Source organism: Aythya marila, assembly GCF_965140915.1.
Source record: "Aythya marila genome assembly, chromosome: Z".
NCBI classification, from domain to species: Eukaryota; Metazoa; Chordata; class Aves; order Anseriformes; family Anatidae; genus Aythya; species Aythya marila.
This window is the reverse complement of record NC_139080.1, coordinates 67,931,048-67,953,458: the sequence shown is the minus strand read 5'-3', so window position 1 is coordinate 67,953,458 and position 22,411 is coordinate 67,931,048. Positions and strand designations below refer to the sequence as shown.

The 22,411-nt window shown below is 39.0% G+C and overlaps 1 protein-coding gene across 9 annotated transcripts in view; it reads right to left on the bottom strand.

The window, feature by feature from the left end:
* The window catches only part of SEMA6A (semaphorin 6A), a 117,988-nt gene that overhangs the window by 30,767 nt on the left and 64,810 nt on the right, over positions 1-22,411 (bottom strand). For 7 of the 9 annotated variants that reach the window (XM_082782904.1, XM_082782905.1, XM_082782902.1 and 4 more), the window contains 12 exons: positions 21,510-21,600; positions 18,525-18,644; positions 17,291-17,379; positions 16,176-16,393; positions 12,993-13,124; positions 10,045-10,200; positions 8,050-8,226; positions 7,158-7,298; positions 6,971-7,051; positions 4,942-5,000; positions 3,019-3,039; positions 2,835-2,885 (listed from right to left, as the gene is read on the bottom strand). In XM_082782904.1, coding sequence (XP_082639030.1) covers positions 2,835-2,885; positions 3,019-3,039; positions 4,942-5,000; positions 6,971-7,051; positions 7,158-7,298; positions 8,050-8,226; positions 10,045-10,200; positions 12,993-13,124; positions 16,176-16,393; positions 17,291-17,379; positions 18,525-18,644; positions 21,510-21,600 — 1,336 coding nt within the window. The remainder of the gene's footprint in view (positions 1-2,834; positions 2,886-3,018; positions 3,040-4,941; positions 5,001-6,970; positions 7,052-7,157; positions 7,299-8,049; positions 8,227-10,044; positions 10,201-12,992; positions 13,125-16,175; positions 16,394-17,290; positions 17,380-18,524; positions 18,645-21,509; positions 21,601-22,411) is intronic. The other 2 variants (XM_082782907.1, XM_082782909.1) reach the window with 1 other exon arrangement.

The window sequence follows — 22,411 nt, the reverse complement described above, 5'->3', positions numbered from 1 at the left end:
ACAGGGATTCAATACGTATTTGATAGTTGCTCTAATATGCACAAGTCATTAGGATCTCAGAGGTTAAGATGTCCACACACTATCCTATTAACAGCTATAGCAACCTAATTAGACAATTAGAGGGAAAGGCTAAATCAATACTACAGAGGGAGAAAGGAATATGGCTAGGGGGTGAGATAAGGGCCCAATTCACTAAGAATTGATGTTTCCAAAGGTAATTGAAGCTGCTTACAATTTTGTGGAAGAATCTAAGCTCATCTCTTTGTTTAAATATGTCTCTCACATCATTCATCTCTGACCTTCTGCAACACAACTTCAGCCTCCTATTCTCTCTCCCCTTGGGTGTCAAAAATGATGTACTTGAATAGTCACCTGTGTGGACTTTGCACTTTTGTTACTTGTTTACAACTGATCATGTAAGACTGCCCCAGAAAAGGGAGCCCATCTGCCAATTTCAGAAGGAGGCTGATGTAAGGAATACACAGATTAAGGGCTCAGTTTTCCTTTCATGTACACTGCTACAGAGTGGCAGTAAGTCTACCAGAGATCTGATTTATAGTGGTGTAAATCAGTCAAAAGGGGTAATCTAGCTATAAGTCTTTTGCATCTGAGCATTTGGCATCCTGAACATTCATTTGATTGGCATCCTGGTATGTTCCAGTGTTCTGAGGTTTAATCTATTATGAATTATCATTTAGTTACATATGTAATTGTATTCAATAACACTAAAATAAACTATTTATAAAATTTTATTTGCTCAAGAAAAAAAAAAGAGCAGACATAACATTTAGCAAACATGAGCTGTTTACTGAGACTGTTTTACTGTCTAGTGCTGGAAGTTCCTACAGTCTTCTTGGGGAAGATCAAGAGAGGTGACTAGCACTTTTCCCTTTGTATTTTGCCCTGGTAGGTGGAAAGAGACTAACTACAGTAACATCATCAAGGTTATTTCAACTGAACCCATAAAGGAAGGGCTGTCTTGCTGAGTGACCATGTATCAGAATCTACATTAGAAATGTCAATGAAATCATCTGTGAAAGATTTTCTCTCACATTTGGCAGTAGGATCTTATTTTAAGAGCTGGGTTCATTCATGAAATCTATCACTGTGCTTGACATGCAAGTATACTCCCTATACCTATACTATACTGTACTCCTCTGGGACTACAGATTTTTTCATTTTGACACTCACTTAAACCATTTTTCTGCTTTCTTGGTCAGATTAAAATACCAGCTTTGGCTAAAGTCCCTCTTAATATGGTAGCTGATGGGATTCAGAACCACAGTCTACAGCTATAACTGTGCAGCCTCCAAACACACTTAGTAGTAGGAATCCAAAGACATTTCTGGCATGTTAGCAGTAGGCCCGGGGCTATTTTCTTTTTCTTTAGATTCAGCAGTATGGTTTTTATTATTATTACTTATCCTTTAATTACTGCTCTATGTTTTGGGTGTATAGCAATTTTCAACAGAAAGAAACGACAAACTCTATATACAGATGAAACCATCAGTCTTCCATACATTATGAAGTCTCAACTTAGATTTTGTGTATTCCCCTCATTGTTTTTTATTATCAGACTTGCAAACAAATTTCACCTGCACATTTTCCATTTCCTGGTAATAACATGGGAAATTTTATTTAATTTATTTTTAAATGCTGATAAGTATTATTGTGTTACTTATATTCTGCTGTACTATCATGTGTTGCCATTGGTTCTGTTTGCATCTACATATTTTGCAGGCAGGAGACGAAGGGACCAATCTAATGTGCATCGTCACAACAGCAAACTAACCTATCTCTAGCTATATTCAGCCACACATATTATAATTTTCTCCAAGCTCTGATGAACTGTTTGTCTTGCACAGCCTGAATGAAAGCAATTTCACAAGCAAGTTCCCAGCCCTCCAAATTTCCAAATGGGAATTAGCCATTGCCTTCATTGGGAACATTATCACACATCCTCTTAGCTTGTGAGTACTTGTTTTTGTTCAGGATGTCTAGGAAGAGAAACTATTGCAATATAAGTCTAGGTTTGAATTTAAAGTGATTATTTATTCTGCAATAATTCCTCAAGAAGACACTTATTCTTCACTCCAAGTGACACTGTAATCCACTTCCAAACACAGAACAAAGTGGTGTAAAGTACTGCAAGTGCAGATTAACAGCTACCTAGTGGGAAACTGCTACTCCAGGCTAGCAAGAATGCTTCTTTCAACTTTGGTGTGCGAATCCCCCTTTTTATTTACAGACCAGGTACCATAGGGGTGTTATGATACTGCAAGCATGTACAACAAAAATTACTTACTCCAGAAGTGAGAGAAACCTTTGGGACTCAGGGCATAACCCCATCTCAACTGACACAGGTAATAGTTAATTTGCTTTATGAGAGATTTTCTATCACCCATGGACAGTTCTGCTCCTTTCCCTAAGTTATCAGTGACTAGCTGCTGTAGCAGTCATAACACCAGCCTGGACAACTCATGAGTGGGATGTAAGCTATTTTGTTTTTCCCAGGGAACAGATAAGATGCATCAGTGTTTCCAAGTGTTCCTTTGTCTGAGTGTTCAGATGAAGCGTGCTCTTAATCATGCCTGCTGGAGTGCCATTAAAATTGGCCATATCTGACTTTAATTCAATGGAGAGAGTTTTGAGGGAGGACTAGGAAAGAGGGATTGCAAATCAAGAAGCATGACTTAACCTTACTCATGATTAGTGAATCAGGCCCTCAAAACCAAGACAAAACAAATAAGAAAGCGTTAGCTGTTATTTGACTAGAGAAACTACTAGCTAATACAAAGATCCAGGAAGAATATTTAAAACACCCATAAACTGACCATACACTGTGTGGTAAGACATTTCATGATCAGGTGAAGCAGTTGAAATGTCTATGAACAAAATAAATTAGGAAGAAACATTAAATAAAACAATAAATATGAAAATACGTAAAAGTTTAGTAAAAAGTGATTCCTCCAAAATGGATTTTCTGTCAGTAAAAAGTGAAACTACGAACTTCCTTACCATTCAGGGCTACGAAGGAATCTGAAAGACAAATAACAGGGGAAAAATCATTATTTCTCTCTTTTTGTTTTGTTTTGTTTTTAGTAGTTTGCTGCTAGCAACCTTTTATACTTCAGCCGGTATCTATATGTATATGATTTTTATCCTAAGGATCCAGGCAAAATTAATATTCAGACATACCTTTAAACAATGTCTGACTCTAAAAGTGTTCATGACTAGCCCCATGCAAGGGACAAATGGGAAGGACAGTTTTCCTTTTGCCATGGCTTTCTTTGCAAGGTCACATCCTATTCCAGTACAAGGCAGAATGAGTGATAAAGCTATAATCATGAGCTGATGAGGACAAAACTCACATGATACAAGACCACATAAAGTAAAAAGGTCAGTTAGCTTAGCAGGGAGTGAAAACTACCCCTGTGCAGTGTCAAGGTTCAATGCATCTTTCGGGGCTGAAGAGGGACTTAGACGGGGTATTGGCTTTACTGCTCGCTGTACAGGAGCAGAACTCTCTCCATGAGCACAACTTGCTCTTTCTGAATCATCTCCTACACTTCTTTAATGTGTAACTGATGTCAGGTAGACTCCATACCTGTCTAACCTATTTGCCCAAGGAGAGCAGAACTATGTTGAAAAGGGCTGAAAAGGGCAAAGTTGTACCAGCTGGGAACTGACCCGGTTTTGGTGCTAGCCCATTTTACAGGGATCACAGAACGGACTGTGAGTACACCTCCTTCAAAAAACTTAAAGAGCCCTAAATGGACCAATTTTAGGGCACAGGGAGGTGTAGCTGAGACAAGGGCATGCAGAGACTGAAATCCTTGTACTCCCATAAGTACAGTGATCACAATAATAAATGACTCTTGAACAAGGATGTGCAAGGCACAAGAAAGTTCTAGGTTTCTCCATAGATTATGGACTGCACTGTATCCCAGAGCACACTCTTGCCCTCTGTTATTTTGTGCTATATTCCAAAAGTAATGACTCTCTCACTTCCTGAGCGCTTTTTTTTTTTTTTAATTTATTTTTGTTTTGTTTTGTTTTGTTTGTTTTTTTGTTCTTGTTTTGTTTTGTTTTGTTTTGGGTGTGTGTCTACAGGCATTAGTGCAAATTGCACCAAAAAGAATGTGATTCTTGATTTCATAAGGTTTGTAAATAATAGTTGGGGCTCAGAATTAAACCAATTTTGGCAAGAACATTTGGAACAACAGCTGTCTTGAACAAGCTACACAGCTGCTGGTGTTCCTGACAGCTCAGAAATCAACATCCAAGGTTTCTTTGCACATAGTGCAAGCTGGGCATTTTTAAGCATCTCAGTGCAAAATGTAAATGTTTAAAGACTGTGTTTAAGCTTCCAACTCATGCTGTCAGTACCTAAGGTTTACCATTAACATTTCTTAGACAGGATCAGTAGTACCTGATCCTTAGCATTGCTACTTTGTCCAGCCTGTTTGTAATATCAACTAAGGTTCACAAACACATAAGCTCCCACTTCTTGATTTTGATCCAAAGATGAAGACATGTTTCACTGTCTCCTTGTTATGCATGGGAGTGTAGTCCAAGTCACAGTCTATACAAGAAACCAAGCTCCTTCTGCACATCTAGATAAACAATCCAACCATCACGACTGATAAACACAATGAACACTCATCTCATTATTTCACTGCTATAATCAATATCCTGTAGAACCACGGTCTTTCCAGTACATAACTGATATGAAGACCAGTGTTTGTATAAATCACATCAATTGGGCTATTTAAATACATTTAAACAGCTGTGCCTCCTCTTCCTGTACCTTTAGCTGCAGTTGCCATCCCTGTTGTGCCTTACATTGCTACAAAAGAATGCTCGACAGGTAAGGGTGATTTGAGGCATTCAGAAAGACACTGTTACACATGGTAAATAGAGGGTAAAAGCTTTGCTTACTTTGGCAGTCACCCAGGCCATCTGTATTGCCATGTTCTATGTCCTGCTCAAATGCCAGCCTAAATAATAGAAAGAAACATAACAGTATGAGTAACGACAGTCACAAGCACCACCAGAAAGAAATTATTGCATCTGCAACTGAAATAAAGACACACCATGAAACCAGCCATTTCTTTGAAACTTCCCCATGAAGGCTAAAAAATTCCAAGATAGGCATTCAATTCTTTTGTCATTGCTACGTGAGTCTTTGACTTCTGATGACTCCTTGTGTTTTTCGTTTGTTTGTTTGTTTTGTTTTTTTCTTCTTTCAAAATCTACTGCATACCTCATTGTCAAGGGAGGCAAACATTCATATATTTTTAAACTATTCAATCAAAAAAAAAAAAAAAAGACATTATCATGAGCAGTTACAATCCTACCTTGACTTGTCCATACAGTAGTCAAAGTGCACCAATGTTTTGAAATGGGAAGGAAGCTAAACTATCGGCTAGGTACTGTGCTGGGGGGAAAAACTTGCATTTTCAAAATTTTGTAGGTAGTGCACTGAACATGGTTGCAGGGCATAAGGTCCAGATCACAAAGTGAATTATGCTGAATTTAAGGGTCTGTACTGATTAATACTTAAAGGCTTTCCTAGCTGACATGCTCAATTCAAACTCCTAACCTGTGCCAGTGATTTTGGATAACTAGTGAAGCTGTTCTTCCAAGTTCCTGATACAGTAAGAGATGAGTGACAAGAGCCCTGGAAAACCTCCAATACAAGCTCCTGTCTGCATTAGACAGGATCCTTCTGTGGGGGCATCATTACCCATATAGACACTTAATTCCCAGCACTATGTCCTTAAAACTACTGCTCAACTGTCACCTACTCCAGGAGGGCACCTAACATCTCTGCCTCCTGTTGGTTAATTTAGAAGTCCACCAGACATCCGAACAATTGATCTGGATCTCCTCCCATGTGGTTTGTATTGGATAGAGAGCAACCTGCCATGCTCACCTCTGAACTGCACCACTGGAAGCTGCATTGCTCCTGTCTTGATGGATTTATTGATAAATAGTAGAGACATTTTTGAAAGTAAGGTACAAAACTCCCCATAACCTTGTCATGGCAAGTGCAAAAAACCTCAAGCACCTCTAGAAGGCTGAGAAAACCTCATATGCACACAGGTGAACTTCAATGGTATTTTACCAAATATCCAACAGAAACAGCCTCCATAAAGCATATAAGTATTTAGACATAGCTATAGTTTTCAAAGTGGACAAGACTATTTGAATTGAAATGGCAAATTAAGAACATGATAACTCATCCATTATATGCTGAAGACCTATACAGACACAGGGTTAAGCTGGGCTGGCTGTGGGGCTGCTGGGGTTATGTGATGTTTATGCTACACTTATACCATTATCTTGAAGTTTAGAGTGGGCAAGTGTGAGCTGTGTCAGATGTGTCCAAGAAATGAGAGGTCTGAAGTAGATCTGCTTCCTGCAAGGCTTAAGTAACCATACTTAAACAAAACCTCACAGACTTTCATTATTATAAAATAATTAAATTCTACTGTTAAGCAAGGGGAGATCCAGCACTTCTCTGAATCTACTTTAAGCTCTTACTGTGCTCTGTGATTCCTCTTAGTAATGCACAGTAAATTAGAAGGACTGGTTTTGTTTTCAGTGGACAAATTGCTTCAGTAATTTAATTTGGATTCTATTGCCTCTTTAATCAGCTGTGATGGCTCCAGTGTGGGCTGGTCCAGACACAGCCATCCAGTTCCCTCTTTTCAACAACACGTGGGCCTTAGTACAGCTCTTTCATTTTATTCTTCCTCTTCTTTCAGCAGTCACCAATCAGCTGACAGTTCACACCAAAAAAAAAAATAATTGTGAGAAATTTCAGAGAATGCAAATAAGGTAGGAACAAACACTTCACGCATTTTTCTACCCTGAGAGCCCCACATTTCAAACAGCTCACTCCAAGTCTGTCTGGCGCCACTGCCAGCGCTTCAAGGCCCTTCCAGCAAGAGCCATTACTCACTTAGCGCCAAGGACCAGCTGTGTGCACACCCCGCTCTCCTTCACCCAGCCGCAGTAGGGGTCTCGGGATGCTATGCAGGCCCTTGAGAAAGAAGAGCAGAAGGAGGCATTCTTGAGTGCTCTCGCATTCCCCACGCCTGGAACATGGGCTTACAACAAGAGGGCAAGTGCCACCACAAAGCACATACTTTTTGCATTTGCCATGGCGCTCACACCGCCCCAGCGGAACCTTGATGACGCAAGTAGAGAAGGCAACATAAAGGGCGCTGCTGGGCTTGTCAAGCTGCATACCCACAATCCGCTTGTCTTCCACGCCATCATAACTGCACCTGATTCAAAAATGTGAGATAAAGTTACAAGTGAGTTCCCCTGGAAACCAAATGAAAACCTAATGATTCCTCAATCTCAAAAACAAAACAAACAAACAAAAAAAACAACACAACAACAAAAAACATAAATAAAACCTGAAAAGGGGAGAACTGAACAAGCCAAGGAAGAAAAAGAACACACAATAGCCATTAAATGCAGTGACAGAAAGATATATAAGCAAGTATTAAAGCATGCATTAAAAATGCATGGGGCCAGAGAAGTAGAGAGATACTACACACCAGACAAGATTTCTGAGGGCCCTTCAGTTTTTCTGTTTATCCTTCTCCAGCACTCAAAGTAGCTGAAATTTCTGCATGCTTATGACCCACTTCAAAGCCCCCATAGGCATATTTGAGGAAGGCGAAAATGTGGGAAATTTCCCTTGGAGAGTAGCTTGCTGGTTAGTGAGTTATTTGGAGAGGAATCGGTTTTTTATAGGATTAGAAAATTAATCTTCCTTTGCAGAATTTTGCTTTTAATTATCCCTCAACTGCTGCATAGGATGATGGGCTATTTTCTAGATATGCTGAAAAAAATATTTTATTTCAATATAGAGACTGACAACCAGACATCCCCCCAAAACAATATAAAATGACTCAGAGAACTTGGCTTCTTCTAGCCTGCTTCCCTTTTCATGGGACAACTTGATCTCTGGAAAATCAGAAGTGTCAAAAGTCACCCATACATGAGTACAAAGAATCAGATACACACTTTTCAGGATTGTAAACGTTCATCTCCTCCAGGAAAAGGCTGTCATTTAGGAAACCACTGTTTCCCGTCCGTGCCAAGAACTTCAGGATGATTCCCTTCTCTGATCCCAAGAAAACCACAGTGTAGTTCTGATATGGCCCAGCAGCAGAGTCAACAGCAATTTTGGTCAGACGGTATCTAGAAAAACAATATCGCATTTTGCATCATGTGGATTAGATTGCCATTTATTTTATCATGTTTTCCACTTCAAGTAACTGTGTGATAGCCTTTGAGCAGCCATATAGCATATTTAAGCACTTCTAACTGAAAAACCCTGTAAGTCAATACAGACTGTACCAGTTTGGCTCCCCAAATGGTAGGGAATTTCCATGTGTTTGTGTGCTTATCCAGATGTCAAATAGTTAGCAGACATGTCTGCAACAGCAAACCTCACGCAGAAGGCTGAAGGGCTGTTAAGAGTCTGAGACAATTTAGGAATTATCCTTCCAAACAAAACCAAAGTACTAGCCTGACGATTTCTACAGACAGGGAAAGAAAATCAGCACAGTGATTTTTATTTATTTATTTATTTTAATTTCATGTTCAGTTACATTAAAAGCAGCAATACTGGTAACAGATCTACATTCAACTTTTTTTTTTTTTTTTTTTGGCAGGAAAAGCTGTGCCTATACAACGCTGAGAAAATGCTGAGAAAGTAAACATTATTTTATCTGACTAAAAATAATCATATAACAACCACTAAGCAAGTTCAGTGTTAAGGCAGTATAAATTGTGGGATCACATCATTTATTAAAGATGAGTACTGGAGATTATTTGGTAATAGTTATCAGGTACTGTAGATCGAAGGAAAGCACTCTACGGAGCTTGCTGTTCTCATCTTTGGTTGGAGGTATGTAACTGGAATGAAGTAGAGCAATGTTGCTGGGCCTTAAACCACCTGGCCTTTATAAACCCCAGGGTTTTCAACATTTCCTCAGGAACGTAGTTTACCATGACCTCACAACAACTCTTTGCACCAGTTGTTCATACAGTGTTAAACACAGGGTCTCTGCTTTAACCTCAAGGCACACCAGCCCAGGCATTTTGGCTCCCAAGTGAGGCCCCAGATATAACATAACTGGAAGCTAAAGATGATCCATGTGGGAAGCAGCTTGTCCAGGACTAGACTAAGATCAGAGAACTGATCTTAGTCAGGGATCATCATGTGTCATCGTTTTTTGCTCCAAATAGAAAATCAGTGGCCTTTGATCCAGCATAAGTACCTGACAGAACATACACTTCATAAAACTAAGTTAAACCCTTCCAGTGCTAAACACTACTCATAATATGGCAAATAATATGGGAAATATGGCAAAAGTTAGTCACTTCATTCCAACCACAGCTGGAGGGCAGAAAAGTAGCATAGTGACCACAGCATGACACAGGAGAGTGGGGACATATTTTCAGAGGAAGGGTATGGTGTATTTGAGGCTTTTTGATTTATGAGTCTTTGTTCAAGTCTCTTCTTTATTATTTTTCTCTTGTTGTCATAGAAAGAATATAGATTATGTGATTACTTCTGCCTGCACACTTCTGTAAACAGTAAAACATACCAGTACATAATCACAACAGACATCTTCATATCCTGTGAACATATCCTGGTAGGGATGCTTGTATCCTGTATACATATCCCTAGGCTATCTGTTGATCCTTGCCCAAAGTTTTCTACAGAGCTGTCTCAAACACTGACCCATAAGCCAAGAGGCAGGTCAACATTCCCTGCACTTCATTTCCCCCAGGATCCGGTTTCAGCCCAGCATGGTTGGAAAGAAGTGAGGTTTTTTTCCTATCTTGGAAGCTGCTCAGGGAGTTCTACAGCATCTGCCATCTTTCCTAGCTGGAGTCATGCCCAGCACACCAGGGATGTTTATAGAATTTGAGAGCATTGTAAGCAAGATCATTAGCACAACCTGACAGCATGCTACAATGAGGAAGTGTCCATTTGGAGGCACTTACCTGACCATCGTTCTCAGGAACCAGGGTCGATTGACAATAGAAGGTACGGCCTCATCCATCAGTGGATGTGTTTTGATGAAATTCAGAGTATCGTCCGGGAACTCATTAGAGGTTACATATTTCTCTAATGATGTAGAGCCAGCACAGCAACCAGGCCTAAATAAAACAAGAAGGCAAATCCAGAACACTTATTTGATGTCTAAGTGCAAATCTCATTTCTGTAACAACTGTCATGATGTCTTCTGTTAAAATCTGAAGTGCATTGCAATGTCTTAAACGAAGGATTGAGAAGTCTCTTGGACTTGTTCAGCCCCTCAGGAAAGCCTGAAGCCTTCTATCCTCCACTCCAGACCAAAAGAACTTCCATGCTGCCATGTAAAAGAACAAATCCACTTCTTTAGCAGTAGTTCGATGTGCACAGCTTGTAGTTCGTCCACTCACATGGAACCTAATTACTGTATCTGTGTATTTGACTTAATCATGTTCACTGTCATAGACACTTTCTGATGTGTAACTTGACTAGCTGACTGTTCGTTCTTTCTTGGAATAAAAGAAATCATATGGAAGGAGTTTGTTTTCATGGTTCAAAGAGTGCTGATTTCAGTACTTTCTGGTAGAAGAAGGACTACTGAAGAAGACAACCCAGCTAGCATCCATGCAAGCATTGGTTTTACCCTTCTTTCAGGGAGAATTTAAGTGTTGTAGCACATAGAGGACTTTGACTGAAAAGTTAAATAATCATTCTTGGACAATTTAAATGCAAATCTACTCACTGTATTCCTAAAATCTCTCCTCCTCCTCTAAGGTAATTTAACTTTCATGCTTCAACAGGTAATCAGCAGCATCATTCTCTGCCTGTTATTAATAATTTGTGGATTACATTCTCCAACAAAAAATTCATTTGATCCCATTTCCTGGACCATTATGATTCTTCAGCCTTTGAGCCACTGTGAGATGAGAAGATAATCCACTCATAATCATTCTGCAGTGTCCAATCTTCATTTGATCTAAAGTAGGTAGAGCCACTAACATCAATGAAGTAATTCCACCTTGAACAAAGTGTAATTCTGGTTCTGTCATATCTGCCACTCTGATTTAGATAAATATTCAAAACTTAGGTAACCAAATGTTATGTAGGAAGCTAACACAGGACCAGAAGGGATTAACTGGGTCAATGAATATACTCCTGCACAGATGTGTAATAAACAGTATGTGCACAGATTGTGTGCTCTGCCTCTCTAGATCCAAAATATTCTGGTTATTTTTGTGACTACATACAGAATTACCAATAAAGGGAGAGAAGGAGAAATAAAGGGCATCACCGATCTCCTAAGTCCTTGACAAATGCATTGATTTATTGGGTGAAATTCTCTAGGGAGCAGCCTATGCTTTCTGGCACTTCAGTACCTAGAATTTCTGTACATCTAATCTGGAGGCCTATTTTTTCCTAAATCCTAATCACATAATTGGATTAATTCTGTTATAATCTCAAAACTGGCTTAATTGAATAAACATAAAACTGAGTAAACCCTCCTGTTCATCTCAACAAAAAAGGGAAGCAAGGCTCTTGAAAGGTTCCAGTAAGCCTCTGACAAATGTTAGGATCAATAGGAGCACTAATGTTTCTGCACCATACTGAGATATCCAAACAAAAATGACCTTATTTCAAAGGCATCTTTTGCCTCTTATGAATTTCAACATGAGTTGCTAGTAATGATTATTTCCATTAAGCGGATTGATGGCCAAATATTATATGAAACACTGTTTACTGGTTCAGCTATCATTATCTCCTACTGACTTAGAAGAAGGAACAATATCCTCTCCTCATTGTGACTGTTAGCATGCTATTGGATCATCTCATAAACTTACAAGGCAACTTTCTCTTCCCCCCTCCCACTGAAAAGAAATAAAATTTTTCTTTATGCTTTTCCCTTGTCCCTGCAAATATTCTTTATATGAATATTGTTTTCAAATAAATGATCTTGGAGCACTCTTGCAGCCTTTCTTCACCAAGGCAGCCTATCCAGTGAGTTGCTGAAACATTGCAAAAAGGAGAAGAAAATCCAGGGCCAGTGCAGATAGATGCCTCTCTAGGGCTCAGACTAAAAACAGACACAGAATTTATGAGATTTTCCAGGCATTACCAGGTTCTTCTCTTGACGGACAACCTCAGAGTAAACACAGCATTGGGACAGTATACTTGGTAAGTCTCTAAAACACAGTGGGCTAAATCTGGACTTGTGTAGAATCCTAGTAGCCACCACAGAGTTTTAGATTATTTATTTATTTATTTATTTTAAGTTATGAAAGATAACAAAGGTAATATAAAACATATATTAAAGTGGTAGAGGTTGTGCAAGATAAATTAATTTGCTCTATTGACATTTACTTCATATTCTTAGAGCGTGTAAATGGATTAACAAATGACTATCAACACCATTTTGCACAAAAGGGGTGCTTGTAGGTAGTACAAAGAAAGTGTAATAAGGGAACTACATGCAAACAGGAGGGAAGTGGAAGCAGGAAAAGCAACTCGGGAGAAATGACGTAAAACAAACCTCTATTTTGATAGAACGCTGCATGCCCTGCCTCCCCATCCTCTATTGCAAGTGAATTGTTTGTTAACCCCAGAAGAGCAATTCTCAGAACTAGTGTAGACTTTGCTACACGAAACATCCATTACTGAACCAATTTGCAACAGGTAACTCATAGCTCTATTAAAATGCCAGTTATTCTGACCAAATGGATATGATACTGGCCTGATTTATTTTACACAAATGTGATCTAAATGAAAAAAATCCCATTTTCATATCTTAGTTCTAAATACAACTTAACTCCTTTTTCATTACTACAATATATATCTTCATTTGGATCTGTACTTTAAAAAGCTATTCAAATTGTCAAAACTCTGCATGCAGCAGAACAATATCACTACACATGAAACATACCTGGGTTTGGGTACTCGTTCATCAGGAACTGGTGTCCATGTGGAATCTGGAGACTTTTGTTCTTTGAATCTCCCAGTAAATACATTGGCAATGTCAAGCATGTCATAGGCACAGACTGCAGAGCCAGGGATGCTGCAAAGTGACATTTCCCAGAAATTGTTACTCACTCTGCAGTTATGCATAAAATCTTGAGTGAAAAACATGCTGTATAGAAGTCTTCCTGTCACAGGCTACTCAATCCCGAACTTTGTAACCTCTGAGTATTGACAGGAAAAGCCAGCCCCGTGGAAAAAAATGAAACATACCAATCGGCAGACAGCTCCTGCCAGCACAACTTGTTTCAAAGCCTCTATAGAAAGAAGTAATTGCAATAATCTTGAAGAGGGGAAAGAATCTGGGAAACTGTACCACTGGTAATGCATGAGAAGAAATAGCCAGTCTCATTTAGAGCCCATTATTTGGAAATTTAAGTTCTTGTAAGTCACAACATTTTCTCAGTATGAATTTTCACAGTCCTTGTCATGCCTCAAAAACACACTGCAGACAGTTCAGAAGCTGGAGCTGATCAAACTGGAAACGTACTGCACTGTGCCACTGGCCTGGCATTTGCACATTATTACTCCATCCTCTTACAGCCTCATCTCTGGCAGGTTTTCCCAATGGAAAGAAGTTAACTATGCTCAGCAATTTGCTTAACTCAATTATTCAATGAGGTGTAAAGAGCTTGTAGAAGCAAATACAATCACATTTTTAGATGATAAAGTTGTAAATTTCAATTCTTTGATTATTTGCATGCAACTGCACAGTAGCACTGTCTAAACATAATTATAACCTTACCTACATGCTTTCTGAAAAGCCTAGGGTTTTCCCATGGTCAGTCACTTGGAAGCATGAATTATTCATTTACCCACCTTTTATTTTTTTACACATGAACTACTGTATTCATGTCTGACTTTCACTGCTTGATTTTATCAGATAAATAGCATGAACCCAGCTGGCTGAGGCTTTCAATCCTGCTTTTAGCTAGTAGGTTATTATACACCAAAGAGAAAACGTAGGAACTATAATACTGTTACAGAGAATAAAACTAAACTCATAAGGGTACAAAAATTGATAGGAAAATAATTGCTTGAATATTTAAAGGTTTTGAAATGCTTATTATTGAAGGAAACAACAAGTAGGGAGATGGTATTATTCTTACTTTCATCTCCACAGGACAGGTTTTTATATGGAAGGAAACTCACTTCAAAGCTTTATATTAACACGATACTGCACAGCAAGAGTTTTAAGGCAAGGCAGCCACATATATTTCAACGTCAGGGTTGGTCAGGGGTGTATTTAGATGCATGCAGGACCACATCCTAAGGCATTGCAAGTCACACTACAGATAGAAGGTTTTACACATTGTTGGATTAAGCACTAAAGAAAAACAACCCTAAAACCTTCAGGCTTACTCTACAGAACTAAACACACTGAGAACTGTCCTCATCATGTATCTCCACAGTGTAAGAGGGATCACTACAGTGAGAAGACTGCAAAAACTTTTTCCATTGAGGATGGCAATTAGCAGGTCCACAGTGTCATAAAACAATATGGATGGAGCACTGTGGGTCACAGACAGGCAATCTCTTACCTACTGACTACAACCCACCACCAGCTCCCACCCAGGGTGATCTCAGATTGGATTGAGGAATCTGTGCCAACTCACTCTAGGGGGATGCTCTTGTTCCAGAGATCAAAGAAATTTGAATTTAAAAACAAGTACTTAGATTCTAAAACACAGGGTTTCAAGTAAAAGTTTATCATGACATACCTCATGAAATACCAGCAGACTAGAACATCTCAATGTATAGATAATCTCAAGATACAGCCTATTTGCTTATGCCAATTCTCTATTTGGTTTTATTTAAACTGTTTACAAAAAAAAAAAAAAAAAAGAAAGAAAAAAAAAAAGAGAGAGATAATATAAAACTTCATTCCCTATTGTTGGCAATATTTTTTTCCACTGCAATCCCTACTGTTTTGATGTCAAAGTCAGTGATTAAACAGAAGAGGGCTAGTCTTACTCTCATTTGAAATCAGCTCTGTGCATGACCTCACTAAGGTCAGGCTTTGACAAGAGGTGGCAAGTGTACAGCAAAACCAGATGAATTTCAGCAATAAAATTCCCCTTTCAGCTCACGCATTACACCATGAAACAGCAATATATTTTTTAATTGGACTGTTAGTATTTTTTTTTTTTAACTTCTCCAGGAGAACTCAATAATTAGATAGTTACTATTCTAATAACTTCTGGAGAAACATGTTATAATGTGTAATGGCAATAAATTCTTAACAGATGAACTGATGCTTTTTGGAAACCACATGAGCAGTGAAAATACAGGTGTTTGAAGAATGGCTTGTGTTATTGGTACCTGCTTGTGTTATGGCTGTATTTCAGCAAGGTTAGGACTCCTGTGTGTAGGTTCTGCAGAACAAAGTCATGTTGATGTGGCCAGGAAAAGGAAGAGACTTTTGATTTAGCTCAGCTCCTCTTTTCCCCCTTGCTAACAGAAACCTCTGTTAAGAGCATCACAGGTTGCAGCTCCAGGGGTTAAAAAGCTGAAAGATTGGCTGACTCAGTATGAAGGGTTCAAGACACCCCTTTATGAGAATAAATAAGCAAAGTAGGACCTGACAGACTGTGAAGCTTTAGTCAGCTCCACTACTTCCTTCTCTTTGATCTAGAGACCTTCCTTGCAGAGAGCAGGAAGTATGAGAACATTGGCTCTCCCAGGACAAAATGTTGGTAGAGATGCATGAAATAGAGGAAAGGAGGATGTGAACAGGACAGACCTGGTCCTTTCTCTGGAAGAAAGGAAAACTGTATTTTCTCTTTGTAATAACCTGCAAGTTACACTCCGCAAAACTTCTTGGTGGCTGGTTTGAATTATTCTCATGTAACGAAAATGTCCAAGGAATGTGTCCAGATAGTAAATGTTTGAAAGCTGCTCTAAATTATCAAATATAAAATGCAGTAAGCAATGGCAGGGTACCTTAAAATGAAACACAAACTCTCAGTAAGTGCATGGTATGTAATAATTACATTGTACGAGCAATCACTTCTTGGACCTTTATGGAGTAAAAACAAACTGCAATAAAAAGCGAAACATAAAGGAAACAAAAGGTTATTGCGCCTATTACCTATTATATGGAGTGGAGAAGGTTGCTAAAACAACATCGCGGCCATTGAAATGGATAACATCTGTAACTGCCTGCAGTATATTAAAATAGAAGTGCGAATCGCCAGGAACTGAGCAGTTCAAACGAGCCTTGAGAAAGGAAGTCCACTGTTTTTCCAGCACTCTTTGAGATCCTCCCATGTCATTTTTGCAAACCTGAGCCACCCTTGGGAAAACTACCTGGAAAGAGTAGAGCAAAAATAATGTAGAAAATGAAATGTTTGTTTGAACTTGAAGACTCGACAGGAATTTCACTTTTAAAACATTTGAAATAACACAGCAAGGTGCTTAATTTAATCCCATGTTTCCATAATCTGTGACAAATAAGAAACAGAAAAAAATCAGCTTTGGAACAGTGTGCTATAAAAGATAAGGCTGTGGCATTTAATATACAGTCATAAATCCTTCAGGAGATCTGTTCTCAACCCATATAAAACTCATTTCCATACAGACTGCTTAGCTTTCTATTTCCCCAAACAAAAGCACATTTTATATTCACAATCCCTGCAGCCCACGCTGCCTGCTCTGACTCTTGTATTTTCAGCACTTAAAAACTATGCAAATCTCGCTGGGCTTTTATTCCTGCCCTCCACCTTTGTGACCTTGGTCAGCTTTTCTGACTGCTTAGTCAGAACGCTATTGTGAAATTCACAAAAATGCAGAAAGTGTTTAATTATTCTTCTAAGAATGGCAGAGCACAAAATTTCTACTCTTGTTTACTCCAATTCAGATTTCTTAAAAAGAAATATCTCCTTGCTTTAGAAGCCATTTTTAACATCTTCCTAGTATGCTGAACTAACGACATTTGCCTTGTGCTTTTTATGATTAGGAAAAGAGATTCTGGCATATGTTGCCACCATCAGAAACCACCTCGTATCCTTTCAAGACAGTGCAATGTTTCACTCCAACCCACCTTTTGGCTTGAGCAATAAGAATCTTCTCAAAATGATGACCTTGTCATTATGATTTATGGTTCTCATTTCAAGGTCACTCCTAATAGCACTGGTCCAAGAATAGCATATGTTTTTCTCCTCCCGAATGTCACTAAGTCATCTGAGGCAATATTTTTGCCCTTACCTTTCCCATGCTGTTGTACTCCACTGCTATTTCCCGGAAGAAGAAGTAAATATAATTGCCGTAGTCCACTGCCTGGACAAAGTATGGTTCTAGAAAAAACAGAGAAGGCATCCTATCTGTGCTCCATGCACAGTACACAGCACACAAACACACTATAGGTGCAAAGGGAAGCCAAATTCCTTCACACTAAATGTCAACAATTAAATGCACATATGAGGCAAGCCTGCTCAGTTGTCAGAAGACGCAGCGGCACCACTGCAGAAGAACCACTGCTTGGGACACACAGCACAGCTGGAGGCCAGCCTGGGGAAAGTCCCTGCAAGGCAGTGAGGTGTTAGCCACTGCTGTGTCTGCCCTGCACGGTGAACAAGGAAATGTAGAGAGGCAATATGTAATGGCATGCCTGAGGGCTCCAAACAGGGCTCTTTATGGCCTGCAGGCTGTGTGTGGAGGGAATAACAATCCCCATAACTGTTTCTGCCCATACATGTCTGCAGCAACAAGCAAAGTGGGACAGCTAAAGTCGACACCTGGCAAAACATTTCTGCATGCAGCAAAAGCCTTCAAACTTCAGTTTTACTCACTATTAAAACCACTCCAAATGTTAACTATTCATAACGCCTACGTGAAGCAAAACAGCACTGCTCTTAACAATGAGGGCATTTAGAGCACACATTGCTTAATTCAATGGCAGCTGCACAGTACCTAGGAAGTAGAAAAGGAAGCCTTTGTGCAATATTCCCATAATTTTATTTTTCATTGATGAATCGTAATGCTTTAGGACAACTTCTCTGTCCTTCATGAAGCCCTCGCTGGTACCTAACACTCTTCCAAGGAATGGCTTGCTTCAAACAGAGCCTGAGTACATGAAATACATTGAGCCCTGCAAATGCCAGCCTTCACATCCAACAGCTGTAAATTGATTATTTCAGCTTGGAAAACTCTCTGGAATATATTCTGGCCTACTACGCTCACAGTTTTTGTCAAGACCAGTAACTTGGGGTTGGGAGAAGAGGAAAAGAGATAAATAGATCAGCATAAGTAAAGAGATGTAATTTAGTTCCTTCTTTTTCCAGAAAAAGTTACTGAAATGAAATGACAGAGAGGTCTGTTAGGAATCCAGGATTATCATCAGAGATGTGGCTTTCTTTTTTTTTTTTTTTCTTTTTCTTTCTTTTTTTTTTTTTTTTAAATTATTATTTATTTATTTATTTATTTATTTTCGTTTATCTACCTTTCAACCACTTGGAGTCATGTTTCACTGTCCGCAGAGTTGGGCTGTCTCCAAGGCTCCGGTATATGACTGCATCTATCGCAAGGAAGTCAGTCACTGTAGCAGAATACAACTTTCCCTCTGAGGAAGAAGGAAAGAAGAAACAAGGTGGGAAGTGATAGGAAAAATGTAATTACTTTTGCTCATGAATCAAATGAGAATCTCCTTCAGGAACACTGAAGTGAAAAAATCCAACACGGTAAATGGGACAGAACATCAATTTTTAAAAAGAGGGATGTTGTGGGAGAAGAAACCTTATGAAGTAGTTCTTCACCAGTTTAGCTAGGGCATACTAATCTACCCTATCCAATTTATCTGGAAATTTCTCTAGCTTAATACTTATAAATTCTGCTTACAAGTACGGAGGTGCCTCAACAGGACTGTTGGTTTTAACCAGGAGGAAAAACCAGACAGGTCCTGGGGACCGCCAGCTAATTGACATTTCTTCAAGTTTCTCCCTCTGTGAGTACTTCTGGGCCAAAGGTCACTAGTCAAAAATTAAACAGAGTACAGGGAGCCCAGGCAAAGCAGAGATGCAAAGACATGAAGGAGGATTGCCTGTCTATGTTTCTCTTCTAAAATATGTTTTAGGCATTTCACACATGAATTATGCATTCTTCTCCTTTAAAGAATGCTGGAGGACAAGTGGTAAGAAATGGCCTACAAAATGGCACCCCAAGGTCAACCAATAGTATCTGGATGTAGAAGCACAAGCCCTGACAATAGTTTAAATTGATACTTGTCAGAACTGTTCGCAGGTCATGATAAGACAGGGCTGTTTTCACTTGTGAGACAGACCTTGGAACCATGGTGGCTGGTAGTATCACAAGCATCATGGCGTGAACCCCAGCAGCTTGTCTCTGTTGTTTCTACAGAAAATCAGAACAGCCTGCCTCTAGCTTGACAGAAATTGTTTGGGCCTTGAAGGCATTGACTGCATATTCAGGGCTAAGCAGAGGACCCCTTGTGATAATGAGTTCCCCTTATTGTACCTAAAAACAACTTTTAATTTCAGCTCCAGGTTTAAAAATCATAATTGCTTTTTTTACTAGCAGGACTGTACTCTTCTTTCTGAACCCTGCAATTCCAATCAGCATTTGGCTACTTAGAAATGGGCTCTTTTTTCTTAGCAAAACCAAAAAAAAGTAAAAAAAAGCAAATAAAAGCAAATACTAAAAACAATTTAAAATAGAATAAAAAGCTGAATTGTTTAGCTATGGGTGTCTGAACTCATGTTAATACAATCACACGTTTATTTTCTTTCCTGCCAAGTTCCTGAAGACCATGTGACTAATTACAATTCACACATATCATCTAAAATAGCTACAAGCTGCAAGAAGAGCCATATTCTTGTAAGTGCACCCAGCAGACTAAAATATGCTGGATTAGTGCCCTGAACTGCTCTGAAACTGCTTTTTGCTACACTCTGAAATGTTATCATGGGGATAAATATGTATGCCATATCAAACAGTGATTTTAGCAGATATATTCTTTAAGGATTTATTTGAACAGTATAATTTTTACTCTGAACCATCCCAAGAGATATAATTATGATTTCCAGATATTTATTTTAATTTTCAAATAATGTGAGGACTTCTTCAGTGACAGAGTGGTACTCTTTTTACCTAACTTCAGTTACATGTAGGTAAATGTCTAGGTTAAGTTGCTCTTAAATGCCTACTCTGGCCAGTGTGGTGAACAAGGCATGTCAGACAGGTGACTCAGACTGCCCTTAGGATAGGAATTGTGGAATGAACCTTGGGATGTATCTTGTTCTGAAGGTGTGTTTCTGCATTTTTGGTTTATTCTCTGCTACAGAGAATTTCTACTTTATGACCTTTTAACTATAACTAAGAAATTACATAGTAACACCATCATCACACCCATCATTATTTTGAAACAAAAGAACCCATTGATATACACTACAGGAAACAAAAATATTGCAATTTGCTATGAAATCTCTCCTTTGTTAAGCAGATCATGCCAGCTCAAACACAGTAGTGGCTAATAGAGTACTTTGGCCACAGACATGGTCTTTCCTTAAGGATACCTGGAATACATATAAACTCCTACACCCTCAGAGGAATTGCTGAAGTATTTCCACATAATAATCCAGTCACTGCTTTCAGCACACCTGTTGAAGAGGATTGATGTTATCATGGGTGGCTTTTGTATTGCCTTTGCCATCCATTTTACAGCCAAATCTAATAACTGTTTGGCAAGGTTCATTCTAAAAGAACTTCAATAAACAGTTTAATCTGGAATTCAAGAAGAAAGATACCACGATAACATTTCACAATCAACAGCTCAAACTAACCCCATTAATAAGCATTCCCTATTTTACCTACTCTAGTAGAAATCAGAATTAACTGTATTCTGCTGCATGCAGCATAAATCATCATTAACTAACAGGTTTCTCTCCATTGCCTAGTAAGCTGGTAATGGAAGATCATGATGTTTTCTGCTTTAAAATAAAATCACCTTCCCTTCCTGTTTTAGACCTAGGAAAGGTCGTATCAGAGCATATTCTCTTTCTTTTATTATAAACGCCAACTTAAGTTTAGAGTTGTTAAAGGGCATACCTTTCCTCCTCCTCCTCAAAGTTCATACAAGTCTTGTCCTTGTCCTCTGCAAAAGCAAGATGCTGCCAGAAATGGTGCCTCACACTGGTCTGGCATGATATTATCGCAAATCCAGGAAATACTGAAATGTTGAGCCAGGAAACTGAGGCTTCGAGCAAAGTTGTTTGTGGTAGTGAAACTAATCCCAGAGAAAGCAAGGCTTCCTGTGCAAGTGATTTCCTAATGGCCCCTATTTTTAGTCATTATTCACTCCCTTTGCCACTTTTTAGATTTTGGCATTCTGGACAAAAGAAACACAGTACTATGGCAAGCCTGTGTTACAGGAAGGAAAGCAAAAGAATTTTTTTCAGTTATTCTTCTTTACCTGCAAACAATGCAACGTTGGCATGCTTTGCATCGTAGGGGCACCTGGCCATTCCACTGAACTCATCTCCCAGGAACTCCAGTGTATCCATCTGGAAAACAAAAGGGATCTCCTCAGAAATAGAAAATAAACCTCTTACCTAAGACCAGGATTATGGTAGCATTTCTTCATTTCTGGGCAGGGAGGAAAGCTTTTTCTACAACTGTGCTCCTGGCTATGAATGAAGAACCTGACAAAAATCATAGTGTTAAATAAAATCAGGCTGAAAAAAGCACGTCCAATAAGTCAGGCATTTTTTCACAACTAATCACTCCTACTTTTTACATACATTTTACAAAAGTCTTCAGTCAATATTTTATCTGTACACAAGCTTCCTGTTGAACTGTAGCAGGCTATGTGGTCTGTGGTTCTGGCATGGACTCAAAATTTATCCTGAGCAGTGGTCCAACAGAAGCACTCTTATACAAAGCAAAAGACTGCAAGCCATAGTAGTGAGGAGAAACAACACTAGGACAATTATCCATGCATGCAATTTTCTCCCCAAAGTCCGGAGATCCTTCTGCTCTAGTCACAACAGTGGCGCTCTCTTCCTTGATTTGCATACTCAGAAGGATGTTCTCCAAGTGTTACTGCATCAGTTGAGTCTGTGTCATAGAGAAATCCTCTTACCATCAGGCAAGAATTAATCTGTGCAGAAGTCTGAGGCTTAAGTGTAACTCCTGGGAGACAAATTCACCCCAGGCACCGATAATTATACAAATACACAGATCAACTTTACAGTAAGTTCAAGAGGGTTTAGCAAGCTATCTGGAAAATGTACAGCTCTTACCTGTTTAAGATTCTTATACTGCAGTATTTTGGGAATAAGCAGCTCCCTAGCATGCTCAGGTAATTGGAGGAGC